The sequence below is a fragment of the Anas acuta genome, chromosome 5, assembly GCF_963932015.1.
Source record: "Anas acuta chromosome 5, bAnaAcu1.1, whole genome shotgun sequence".
In the NCBI taxonomy this organism is placed as follows: domain Eukaryota; kingdom Metazoa; phylum Chordata; class Aves; order Anseriformes; family Anatidae; genus Anas; species Anas acuta.
Genome location: NC_088983.1, coordinates 11,471,051 through 11,484,093, shown reverse-complemented (window position 1 = coordinate 11,484,093; position 13,043 = coordinate 11,471,051). Strand labels below are relative to the sequence as shown.

General features: G+C 41.7%; 1 protein-coding gene and 1 non-coding gene across 4 annotated transcripts; both read left to right on the top strand.

Annotated features, from left to right (window-relative positions):
- Positions 1-911: 911 nt before the first annotated feature.
- Positions 912-985, top strand: TRNAI-AAU (transfer RNA isoleucine (anticodon AAU)). Its single transcript has one exon. It is a non-coding gene; the product is annotated as a tRNA-Ile (tRNA).
- On the top strand, positions 969-12,907 carry ZNF839 (zinc finger protein 839). Of its 3 annotated transcripts, none has more exons than XM_068682719.1 (8): positions 969-1,622; positions 2,370-3,302; positions 5,441-5,692; positions 6,588-6,680; positions 7,049-7,201; positions 8,748-8,795; positions 9,663-9,801; positions 11,534-12,907. In XM_068682719.1, the coding sequence occupies exons 1-8, from the start codon at positions 1,152-1,154 to the stop codon at positions 12,517-12,519; spliced, it is 3,075 nt and encodes a 1,024-aa protein (XP_068538820.1). In that variant the 5' UTR covers positions 969-1,151; the 3' UTR covers positions 12,520-12,907. The 3 variants fall into 3 exon arrangements, with proteins under 3 accessions (XP_068538820.1, XP_068538819.1, XP_068538818.1); XM_068682718.1 differs by having other exon boundaries at positions 970-1,622; positions 2,373-3,302; positions 8,748-8,888; XM_068682717.1 differs by having other exon boundaries at positions 971-1,622; positions 8,748-8,888.
- Positions 12,908-13,043: the final 136 nt, after the last annotated feature.

Below are 13,043 nucleotides of genomic sequence, written 5' to 3'. Positions count from 1 at the left end.
GGTGACGCCGAGAGGGCACCGCCTCCTGCCCTCACGCTGAGGTGCGGGGCTGCTCGCCGTGGGGCTGAGGGGATCGGTCCGGGATAAAACGGCCCCAAAACAGCACAAACTGCGGCTACAGCCTTCCCTCTGCGTTATGTGAACTTTTCTGTACACAACACAGAATCACAGAGCCTTACGTTTCCACTTTCATGTAGCATTTCTAAAAGTTAGACCGACCTCAAATAGCGAATCACTTGTTGCGACAGCTTAGGAACTGTTTTACAGAGCGCTTCCTACAATTGTGGTTGTGTTAAACATCCGCAGGTCACTATTCTAACATGCAATATTAAATTCTATCATGCTCTTTTGCACTCTCGTGTTTTTGTTTTGTTTTTTTTTGGCGTGTTCTCTCTTGATAATGTGATTGGTAATTATAACTATTAATCCTCCAGCACGAATTGTTCATTATATCTGCATTTTAATCTAAGCTTTAAAGCTAAGAAGAAAGCTTTTAAATGCATATATAATAAAAAGCAAAATATTAGCAGAAGGTGAAAGTTGTCCGTGCGATCTCAGATATTAGCAGTGCATTAAACGTCTGGAGGATTAAGTGTTTTAAAAAATATGCCACAAATACGTTGTCTAACTCAATGCCAAGTGGAATTACACCCTAGAAGCCCCCTGGGGGTGTGAGCTCGTTGGATTAGAGGGAAGGCAGGTGGCCCCCGCTGTGTCCCTGTGTTAACAGGAGCAGCACTGCCAGCCGGGCGGGAGGCTCCGTTAGAGGTTTACGGTCTCTGCGTGTCCCCGGGCTGTCGAGTGCAGCGAATTCTGCTTTTTCTCTGCCTTTCACCTCTCATTGCTTTCCTTGGGTGCACTGCGCCGGTAGTGTGCATCTATAGTCACTGGGCGGTGAGATCCTCACAGCCGGCCGGTTAGCTCAGTTGGTTAGAGCGTGGTGCTAATAACGCCAAGGTCGCGGGTTCGATCCCCGTACGGGCCAGCGGGATTCCCTTTTTCCCTCCCTCCCTGCTGCCCGAGGCTGCCGCCCATCATCTTCCCTCGGTGCCGCGGCGGGATGAAGGCCGGGAGCCGCCTCCTCCTCCTCCTCCTCCGGGCGCTGCCCGGGGCAGTGCGGCCGCTGCGGCTCCCGCCCGCCGCCTGCCAAGATGGCGGCTCCCCAGGAGGGGGGCACGGAGGCGCCACCGCCCCCCCCTCGTCCTCCTCCTCCTCCTCCCGCTGAGGGGGAGCCCCCCGGGGCGGCGGCCGCCTGCGGGGCTCCCCTCGGCGAAGAGGAAGAAGAGGAGGAGGAGGAGGAAGGCGGGGAGCGCAGCTTGGGATCCGCTGCCAGCGCCGTCCTTTACCTGCGGGCGGAGGGCGCGGGGCTGAACCCGGAGCCACCGGGGGCCGCCTCCGGGAGCCCGGCGGAGCCGCCTCCCCCTGCGGGCCGCCCGGCCGCCGAGGAGCTGCGGCGGCTCCCCGAGCGAGCCAGCAGGGCCCGGGAGCCGCTCGGAGCTCCGCAGGGGGCCGCCCCGCTTCCCCCCGGGGCTCCCCGGGCCGCCGCCGCCCGGCAGCCGCGGAGCGGGGCCCTGCAGCACGGCCCGGCCGGGGCCGCCGCCGCCCCGCTCCTCCCGCTGCAGGTAACCGCGTGGGGGTGCCTTCTAGGGGTGCCTCGGCTCTCGGTGCTTCTTTAATTTGTGGGTTTTCTTCCTGCTCTCAGCGGGGGAAGCGGGATTTGGAGCAGCTGCTGCCACCCCGGGTTTCGGTGTGCTGCCGGGGGGTGAAGCTCGGGTGGCTCCTCAGGGCCCTGCTTGAGGAAGGGGGCAGAGCTCGGGCTCCCGGGCGGTGTTTGAGGTTGGCGGGTGGTCGGTTTGGAGCTAACGTGGAAATTTGGAAGGTGGGGAGAGAATTGGAAGGAGGTGGATAAGAGGAAGCACGCGTTACAGCTCGTGCTCTCAAAGCTCTCCTAACAGAGCACTTGCACGTCCTGCATGGGGTGCGTGGCCTGTGCCCTGTAGCAGGCTGCAGCTCCTTGGGCTTGTTGAAGGTTATAAACCTGCCTACGGGATGCTGTTGACTGCTGCTCCAGGACAGGCCTGCTTTCAGGAAGCGAAGCTGTAATGTCACCCACCAGCTCCACGTGCTTTAGCTAGCAGCAGTTAGACCGGTGAACGTGCAGGAAAGCCCATAGCTTGAAGGAAGGGAACCTGCTCTTTGACATTCAGTCAGGGCTTTGATGCGTTTAAATCAAAAACTAACACCGTGAATTCATTTCTTCCTGCCTTGCTCTAAGGGCATGTATGAATCATATTGATAAATATTGGCTTTATTTAATTAATGCTGTATTTGTGTAACCTGAATTACTTTTATTTTTTTTTCCACAAAAGCAGCTGGAGGCCATTTGTGTCCAAGTGCAGCCAGAACAGATGAAAGAAACTGAAAGGCCAATGCCATCATTGGCACCAGTCCAGCCCAAAACTATAACACTGAGTCAGTCTGTTGGTAGAAATTCTAGCATACCTGGACTTGGCGTTATTAATCCCCAGATAATTAGAATACAGCCTGTTACAGGAACTGAGCAGGAGCAGCAGCAGATTTTCCTACATAGTTCTTCCGAATCTCCAATTCAATTGCTTGTGCACAGACCTTTACCGTCTGGTGGATCAGTGTCTGTGAACAAGACTGCTACAAGTAAGATGCTGAACGGGCAGAAAACGGCACGTGCCACAGTATCAGCTACAAGGTCTTCAAATATCACCATGGTTGCAGCCAACTCAACAAATACCCTGACACCATGTCTTGAAAAAAAACAAAAAGACAAGCTAAAAAAATCTTTGAAAGTGAAAACTCGTTCTGGACGGATTTCACGCCCTCCAAAATACAAGGCTAAAGATTATAAATTCATTAAGATGGAGGATTTGGCTCATGGTCATCAGTCTGATTCTGATGATTACTCTGAACTAAGTATAGAAGATGATGAAGAAGGAAAGGTGAAAGGAAAGGATGCATTATTTAATTCTTCAAATTATAATCTGAAACCCAGAATGTTTAAATGTCAGACATGTGAAAAATCCTATATAGGAAAGGGAGGATTAGCAAGACATTATAAACTTAATCCAGGTCATGGACAGCTGGAGCCTGCACCTCAAAAAATACCTTTAAATAAGCCTAATGGAAGTATATTTGTGGACAATCCCTGTGGAACAGGAGTGGAAACAATGAGTCCAGCACATTTGGATTCAATTGCCGTCACTTTTAATAATGAATATGCACTACCTACCAATTTGGAAGAAACCGTTGGTTTGCAGCCTGGAGGACAGGTAAAGTGTGTTACAGCTGTCGGTTTTGTAGAAAATAGAAGGGCAATTTTAATAGCTGCATGCTGTACTCATTCATCTGAGTTCCTGTAGACAATGATACGAGTATTTTTGAAGAGACTGAAGGTAGGCATCTAAATACATGTGAATTCAGTAGTGCTCATTGGTAAAACATGCAAGTCTTGTGCTGCCCAGCAATATCCACCAATATGCTAAATTAAACATATTTCCCATTAAGGTGTTTGCAAGAGACAACAACCTGTTTGTTTGTTGTTTTTTTTAAATGTGTCAGGAGTAGTATTCTTGCACAGAAACATAAAATATTCACCAAGCGTTCCTTTATTACTGGCTTTCTGACATGCAGTTTGCAGATTGGAAAAAAATAGGTCTGCATAAATAGCCTTCTTTTCTCCATATAAGAATGCTACGTTGTTCAGTTATATATAGCTTTCTTCATGACAGACAGCAAGACATCATCTGCTTCATCGGTTTCTGTTACTGAAGCATTTTTTTTCTGTGGCAAAACTTACTTGGAATTGGACAGCGGACCACAGCTTTTCCTACACCAGGTTTTGAAAGTGAGGCTTACATGAGTTTTGAAGTGAGGCTGCAGTTCATCCCTGCAGACTGAATACTTTGAAGCTTGACTCTGGCTTGGAAGCAATTTCAGCTGCATTTTTCTGGGATGTCTTAGGCTAGTCAATTTAACTTAAAGTTTCTCTTCAAAGTACAGTTATCTCTTCTCTGACCAACATCTTGCAGCAAGAGCTGATGGAACTGTTGCCTAAGAAACAATACCCTTTTTAGCTGTAGCAATGCTGTATTTTTACTTAGAACGGAAGCTGTTCTCAGAAACATGAAAACTTCAGGTCAAGGTGCCAACACAGCAAACAAAACATCTCATCCTCTGTGCTTTTCTGTCATCTTTAGAAAAAGAGAGAAGCACAGAATACTGACGTCTGCTGCCTGTATTATTATATATTTATTTCCCTGTGCAGCACTCATATTACCCAGGAGGAGAGGAATTCTTTAAATAAGTAAATAAAACACCTAGAAACATGCAAACAAAAATCTTCAGACAATCTCAACACTTACTTCTTACTGCTAGATTCCTATCATACCAGTTATCTTTAACTGGCAAAACCCGATACTAGAAGTTGGTGCTGTAACTTGTTGATTTATTTATAATTTTTGGCCAGATAATTATTTTCTAGAAAGAATAGCAGGATTACTAAAACTGGTACATTGATAGATAGAGGAAGGCATACAAGACCCCCATGTTCAACCTAGTCTTGTGTTTAGAACTAATATAGTAACTTAATCCATGGGCTAGAACTGGTGTCATTTTGTCAGCTTTCCTACTTATTAGAGTAGTAGGAAGCTACTAAATATTAAGGTGAAAAAGTATCGATTAAGAAAATAAGCTTGAACTGTTGTTCAAGCCTCTTAAAAGAATACAGGGACATTCTTAGAAATTCTAGCTTGGAAGTGAAATCTTTAGTAAGAAATCACTACTTCGATCAGTAAAAATCTCTTTGCACTAAGATCACTATGATAATTTAAAAAACAGAAAATGTACTTTGAGGTTTGCCTTGTGCTTTTATAACAGAAGCTATGTAGCTATATTCATAGAGATTGGGAAATATATTTTGACTTTAGTTATTGGGCTAGTCGCTGTTTGTGGCTGCCCAAACTTCTTATGTTTCATAAAATCTCTGTACCTTCACATGGTTCCAATGAAAGCATTTTTTTTTCTTTGTGTGTGTTTCACTGCTAATTAAGGTTTACTTCTATAACCTCTCTATTCAAAGTGGCAATATTTTACTTCAAAAATACTAAGCATATTTAACAGGCATAAACAACTCTAACTATATTCTCCTGATCTTTGTATTTTGTATGGTAATTTGCAGATCAAAAAGGCTAACTTTATAAATAAAGGCATGTAAATATTGCTGAGGTCGCAGTCTTACTAATGCGCTGAATTTCTTCTGCAACTTTCTTTGCAGTTATGCTTGTTTCCAACCTTGTATTTGTTTTATATACTGTTTAATTTTTGTGTAGATGAAGAATTAATTATAAAATTGTGCCTAAAATACTGTTTCAAATGGTGAATAAATACTTTTATCTTTCTTTTAATTAAGAATTGTAACTCTGGAGAAAGCAGGCACCTGATGGAAGAACAACAAAATGAAAGCAGTTCAGGACACCGGGGACCCATAAAACCAAAAGGACCTGGAAGACCCAGACGACGGAAGAGACGTGGTCGACCAAGGATGGGTGGAAGATCTAGGTGCTCTGGAAGGCTTAGCAGACCTGGTCAGTCCCCTTCAAAGTCACTTAGTAGTGTGTCAACAGAACACAATGTATTCAGAAGAAAAGCTAGGTTAAAAGAGGTACGGTTCTCTTCTGTAATTACTTCATAAGTATCTCCTCCCCCACCTTTTTTAATGTTTGGGTTACCTCAAGGATTATTTCCAAGAAGACTGATAGTTGATGTTCTTGTTTACTGAAAAGATGAAAGCCTAAGACATTTGCTAAGAAGAAAATATTTAGTTGGCTTTCAGGGAAAAAATACTTCCAGCAGAATGATGGACAAAGAGAAAATGGGAACTCTGTGTGGAAAGGGCCTTTTGACATGTAGATATACTCCTGCTTTTCTTCTGGAGAAGAAAAGTTACTAGCTACTATTGTGCATCTACTATAACACAATCAAAAGAAATAGACCCAACTGAAGTGAGGCAACATTTTAACATATACACAGAGAAGCACTTGGGAGAGGATAGAATGAGGATTAAAATCTGTGCACCTAATATGATTTTTTTGTTTGTTTCCTGTGTGTCATTGAAGATCTTTAATGGCTCCTGAATCTACTAATGTTGCTCTTTTTCTGAATTTGCAATGCTTGTGGGACTGAGTGTTGTCTGTAAACATGTGTAGTAACAGCTTTGAGATATTTTTAATTTATCTCCTGGTGTTTAACTTATCTTCTGCTGTTACGCTTTTATTCTTAAAGCTGCTAAAACTTAAAGTATGTCTATCTGTGCCCCCCACCCCCTGCACCCAAAGGCAAACTTGTTCCTAGCTTGCATTTTTAACAGCAGTTGCCTATAGGACTGACAGTGTGCTATGTGCTACCTATTTAAAATAGAAAAAAAAAAAAAGTCACCCTGATGTAGGATACCTCTATGTTCCTTGCAGAAGAGTAGCAATATTTTATGTTCTGAATGTGGGATGCATTAACCTCTGGAGGCTACTTTGCTCTAATAAACTCATTATGGCTCTTCACAGCTAATACAGCAGTGTGATAATGAAGACTTGATGGAGCTGGCTCTCCCACGCCTTACAAAGCTTGTTACAGTGTATGAATTCCTGTTGATGAAGGTGAGGTTATTTGATTATTTTTTTAAATGTAAAAATGTTAAATTATTTTAGAGCAACTTCCATTAATATACATTAAAATATTCCTTTAGAGATGTATCTGAATTTCCTAAGTTAGCATTGTGCAGAATATAGATGTTCTAGGCAGCTGCAGTTTTACAGATGTCACACTTCAGTTTTACACAGGTTCTTGCTGACAGGTCTCCTGATAGAGGGTATTTGCTCTCTGGTTCAGTGGCACTTCTGAAGATCCCGTAGTCTTTTAACTTGACTGCTAGTATTTCTAAATGTTGAACAAAATGATAGATTTTCATTTCATCTTATTTAAAATATATAGGGTGGAAACAAAGCCTTTCTTCTTTTATTTCTAGGTGGAAAAAGGGTATCCAGCCAAAGCTTACTTCCCAGATGTGTATAGGGAATTTGAAGAGTTGCATAATATGGTAAAGAAAATGGCTTACGATCACCTCAGTAATTCTGATTTGCTCAGCTGCCAGCAGCCTGTTGAAATAAAAGATGCTAAGGTAATAAAATACTTGGAACTGTGCTATTTCTGCTCTTTGTCTATTTTAGATGCTTTTTAGATGTTTTTATATTTTGTCTGACAAGTTTTGTTATCCTGGTAAAGTTATTTGAAGAAGGCATGTTTTTGATAAGCAAAAATGGTATTGCAAAATGTACAATAAGCTAGCAAAGAGAAAAAGTAACAAAACTACAATTCTAGCACATGGCAACGTATAAAACTAGAAACTTAACAAATAAAAACAGTTCTAATAGTACTGATTTTTTGTATCTGTCTGCATATCTAGGGTAGGGTGGTATGAAACTGTACGTTACTGCAGAGTGTGTTTAGTATTAAAACTACACTGTGATATTTGGTTAGAAGGGAAAAGGGCTATGTTTAAATTGAGTGGCCTTGACTTAAAGGGATAAGTGGCTTCATTGCAGAATGAGTACAAACTGAATGCTTCTGTGCAGTTCAGTTATACTAACAAATTCAAAAGATAATGAATACATTGCAAACATAAATAAAATAAACAAAAATAAATTGCAAACCATTATTTCAGTAACTCAGATTCATTGCTGATTTGTGTGTGTTAATATGGATCTGTTTGATCTTTATTTGGTATATATTCCCCTTGATTGGAATAAAACAGATCTTTCTACACAACATGTTCTTGATTTTTCCCCTCTGTTTTACATCTTACATCCAATAACATTTCTAAATGATGTGTTCATAAGGGTACATCTGCACTGAACTTGCAACTACAGTGAGAGGACAGCATACTTGAAAACTTAAAATAGGGAAGGTAGAGGGAAAATTTTTGTTTGTACAATAATCCAGGCTAACAATGAACTCCTGTATGGGTTGTTAGTAGTGCTTATTATTTTTTGGAATATCTCCTGACATTCACTGTATGTATTGGAAAAACTTCCTAGAATTACCACATGCTCATCTATTTAGTAGCTGACCAATTGTTTTCGTTTGGAGAAATGAAGTTGCACTGAGTAAAGGGATGCTGTCGATACCAGCAGTCCCAAATTTGAATCTGTTTCTTACTTCTTTTCAGTTTTAGTGTGCTTTCTTAATATAGGGTTATGCTCTTTAAAGGAAAAAATAAGTGTGGAGAAGTTGTGTAGTAGCACACCTACATAAGGATGAAGCACAAGAATGGGATTTGGAAAAAATATGTAATCTTTAGCTACTAACAGATACTTTTAAATAGCAAGACTTGCATGTTTTTCTAAGTAATGAAGAGCCTCTACAATCTTCTTTATTAAACCCTGCTCTGAGTAACTGTTTCTGGATTCTATATATAACCACTGTACTCCTAATTCTTTTGAGTTTGCCCATTAATGTTCACCTTCAAAAGAAGGTCATGTTCTATTAATGTGGAAGCTAGCAGAAAACATCAGAGTCTAAATAATTATGCTGTAATGACTGGTTGTCAGGCTGGAACTTTGTGTACTTCTGGTTTAGCTGTAAGAAAATGAATCAGAATTTCAGTATTTTTGTGTTCAGACTGGAGAGGCTAACTTTCACTTGTTTTCTTGTAACTGTCTTTAAAGGTTGCTGAATCACTGGGAATTACAGAAATACTCACTGGAGAACAAAAGGTGCAAGGCATAGACTCTTGCTCACAACATATAATTAAAATGGGTAGTGAGCAAGTGCCGGTGGAGATACTGGGACAAAAACGGTTAGCTGAGGTATGGAATGCTTTTGTGAGAACTAAAAGTGAAACCAGAACATATTAAAGCTTGTTGAAATAGATAAATATTTTATTTATAAATCATACTATATTATCTGACCTCTGGTTAAGTAAAAAAAGCTAACCTGCAGCAGGCTCAGGTGTTGGACAAGCGGTTGCAGTGCTAACTGGTGGTTGGTAGTTGTGCACAAAAAACAGCTCCTTTCTTTCTAGTAAGTCAGTTCCCCAGATTTGGTCTTTTGGCAGCTGAAGCAGGGAGTGTGGTCTATTTCCTTTTTCTTGAAAGTCCCATCTCTACGGTCCTTCCCCTCAACTGTTCTATTTTTATTTAATTTAGAGTTGTTTCTGGTGGAGGATAAATAAGACTGGTACTCTTCTGGTTTTCTGCCAGTGGTTAGATTTGAGCTGATCTGTTCTTTAACCAAACAATGCTGGACAAGTTGTTCACAGCCCTTTACTGACGTTGGAGAGAGAGGTTATAGCAGGTATCATGCCATACAGCTAATCACAAAGGCTTAGAGAGAAACTTTTGATACTGAAGCCAGGGCAGATCATTTCAACCAAATATCAAAAACTATCAGTGGTATTTTGGCTAAGTATGAGAGCTGTGTTTAAATCCTTACCTCCTAAGAACTCCTTTCTCAGTGCAAAATCTTGTTTTCAAGGACAGTATCAGTTCACTGCCGCAAAGTGCCCACAGTTGGTTTGTGTTCTTTTCCAATACTGTTAGCTGTTGTGGTGGCAGCCAGTTAATTATGTCTTGTATTGACAGAGCTCAGGGGAGGAACTGTTGCCATCAGCCAAAAGGACCAAGTTAGAAGACGTAATGGAGAATGTGAATAATGCTTATGCCAGTCAAGATGAAGTGAAAGAAAAGAGTGGGAATTTATGTACACTCTTTGAAAAAGATGGTAACCTCTTCCCATTTTCCAATTCTGTTCTGTTTGTGGAGGAGCTGAGCAAATCTTTGTTCTTCAAGCTGCTGTGGTTTTTGTCTTAAGGTTTCATTTCTCAGCTTGCTTCCTGGGTTCTTCAAAAGCAGGTTTTTAACTGGAAAGTCTTCACTGGGGAGAGGGGAAGTTATGGATGATGCACACCACAACAGTAGCTCAATTCTAAACCCATAATCATCCTGTCACTGATACTGCTGCAGAATTGAGGGAATAGCACTGTCCTCTGCTGCGCGTTTCCTGAACGCTTCCTGACCGCACTGTTCCTTAGAGCGGAGATAGTGCACAGCCTCTGCGGCAGCAGGGGGAGAGCAGAGGAAGAGGAAGCAGTGGGTATGTCTTTCCTCCTTGCCCCATAAGACTGCAAGAGTGGAATCATCAGAGCTTTGTGGATCCTGGGGGAGGGGAAGAGCTGGTGCAGGCTGTCCTGTATCCCAGGGGAGATACAGAAGCTAAAGGCTTGAATTGAGACACCATTTTGCACAACAGTCTTTGGGCTGTCTGTCTTTTTCTCTCCTCTTTAATCCACTTACCCTGAGGAGCAGGGGGAATAAAGATAGAGAGGAAACAGAGATGGGTCCCCATTTGTAATCTTCCCAAACTGCACTGGTCTTTCATTTTAAAGTGTTGCACTGTTCAGAGGCATTGCAATTACCCATCTCGAGTAAAGTATGTAGCACTTCCATCCTCTTGCTTTGTACACATCTTTTTTTGATGTTGCCATAAGCTGCTTTTCTTTTGCCCTTTGCATGTCTTTGTCAGTGGTTGCTTTTTTTTTGGTTTTGCGTTGTTCCCTATCCTTCCCCCAGTTTATCTTTCTTTCTCTGGAAGGCTCTCTGCATGACAATGCTTATTTCTTGTTATCTTACGATTTTCTTCTGGCCTATGAGGTTGTTGTTTTATTGTTGATTCACTTGTACATGCTAGGAGGGCTTTTGCTAGTCTACAGCACAGAAAGTTAAAACAGTCCTTTCTGAGCTGTTAGGCCTCCTTTGTGGTGCAGTGATATCTTTCATAATAACAGCAGAAAAAAACCTCTCTGTTCCTCTTGATCTTCAATAAAAATTGATGGCTCAAGCTACTGCTGCTTGGCAGATACTGTTCAACTGCCTGCTAAGCTTATGAGAACTCTTAGTCCAGGTCATAGAACTGGTAAAACACACTACATTTCTAGTGTTTTACCCTTTCTGTACTGTGGCTGCTAGCACAGCTCATTAGATATGTAGTAATTTGACTTCTCTGAATCCTAGAGCTTGACTTATCAAGAGAATTTTTACCGAGTTTAAAAGCTTCTGTCAGTTTAGTAATGGTAATGAGGACGAGCAATTGACAATCTTGTGCCTGGAATTTTCCTTCTCACTTAATGTTAGTGGCGGTGTGCCAGATAGGAGGTGTGTGGGGGGAACAGTTTGACTTCCAGCTCAGGTGTTTTTTGGGATTAACAGAAAAATGCTGCTTCCAGTGTAAGGTCCTTTGTTACAGAAATACGCAATAACAAAAAGTACCTTAAGTATTTTTTTACCAGTCTTCTCATTGGGAAGCGCTTTGAAACTTTTCAAAAAGGCTTCAGGCTTGCTAATTTAGGGGAGGGAAGTGGTTTAGCTTTTCCTCCAAAGTTAAAGCTGAAAAAATAACTTTTTGTACATGCAGTACTAGATTGCCCAACAAAATGATATTTCTTTCAATTTTTCAGGTTTTAATCCATTAAATGGAGAAATCCTGCTTTCAGAAAGTAAACATATCACTTGCTGCACAACTGGAAGCCTGTTACCAGCGGAGGAACAGAATTCGCTTGTAGGTTCAGAAGTTAGAATCAGTGCTGAAAATTCAGGTCCCTTCTCTCAGGCTGTGAAAATGAGGATAGAGTATTCCCAACCCACAGACACACAGGGGCCAGATACTGCAGGTGACACGTCTCTGCTGCATACTGAAGTCATATTGCCTGTTGAAGCAGACGGCTCAGCAGAATTAATTCAAGCACACTTTGTGAGTGAGAATACAGCAGGTGGACTGTCAGCTCCTCCACTCTGCAACTCTGTGTCAGAGCACGCAGCGGGCATTCAGACAACTGACTTGTCAAGGAAGAAAGAAAATGGTCTCAATCAAAAATATCAGTCACTGCAAGAAGAAAGCCATGTTTTTGCTGTTAAAGGACGTTCTGAACAACTTCACAATGCAGATACGACTGAGGAAATGCAGCAACTTGGAAAAGTGTTTTCAACAAACGTGCCAATAAGCCATCCCCACCATGCTCAGACTGAGTTGCACCAGAATCCTGTCCAGGAAGTATCCCTGCCTGCTCACCTGAGCCAGGACTGCTCTTTTAAAAACACAGGTGAATTTTCTTGTGGGACAGGGGAACAACACGAGCTGGAGAATACAATTACTGTAGATGAAACTGTAGCTTTTGAGATTACTGATGAGAGCCATGGTTTTTTGACTCAGGGACACGAACAGATTTTTATTCAGACTTCAGATGGGCTTATTTTGTCTCATCCGGATACTGCTCTTCTGTCTCAGGCAGAAGGCATTGTTATTGTAACTGATTCTAATGGTACTACAATGCACATCCGCGCACCGGATGGGATACCTTTGGAAACTGTGGAAGCACTACTGGCAATGGAAGCAGATGGCCAAAGTGAAAACCTTCTGCTTTCACAAAGTGAATTGGAGCCATAAATTAGAATACTGTACATGCTTTCTTCTGGAAAAGACTGTCTATATAAAAATGTATATTTTTCTAATGTGAATACTGAGATAATTGAAATTTAACTTATTTGTAAACTGTTTCTATGCCCTATACTTTTTATAACTTATGTTTATAAAAATCTAAAACCATTGCAACCAAAAATTTTAAAATTAACATTGTTCTATTTGCTTTATATGTTGGGGGGTGGGTGGAAAGTTGAAATCTGTCAATCCTAAAACTGTTGCACTATTCCCTTTTGTTACATAATTCCTCTTCTCTCTAGCCATCTAAATTCAGTAAATTGTACTGCTTTTTGGCAGTGATGTGCTATGTACTGGCAAGCTGTGTATGGGTAAAATAAAAACTATATTAAAAATATGCATTTTTTTTGTGCTGCTGAGAATACAGAACAGTGCTGGTTTGCACTTTCTTAAAGCTAGCTTGAATATTCATTAGCATCTAGACATGGTCTACATAAATCTGTCTGAAAAAAGGGGTAGTTTCAAACACAATC

What these genes read in the sequence shown, in the direction of transcription:
- ZNF839 (XM_068682717.1), top strand. Translation starts at nt 1,152, where the DNA reads ATGGCGGCTCCCCAGGAGGGGGGCACGGAGGCGCCACCGCCCCCCCCT. An exon ending in GTTTGCAGCCTGGAGGACAG is followed by an intron (nt 3,303 to 5,440) that starts GTAAAGTGTGTT and finishes CTTTTAATTAAG; the next exon opens with AATTGTAACTCTGGAGAAAG. An exon ending in TACACTCTTTGAAAAAGATG is followed by an intron (nt 9,802 to 11,533) that starts GTAACCTCTTCC and finishes TCAATTTTTCAG; the next exon opens with GTTTTAATCCATTAAATGGA.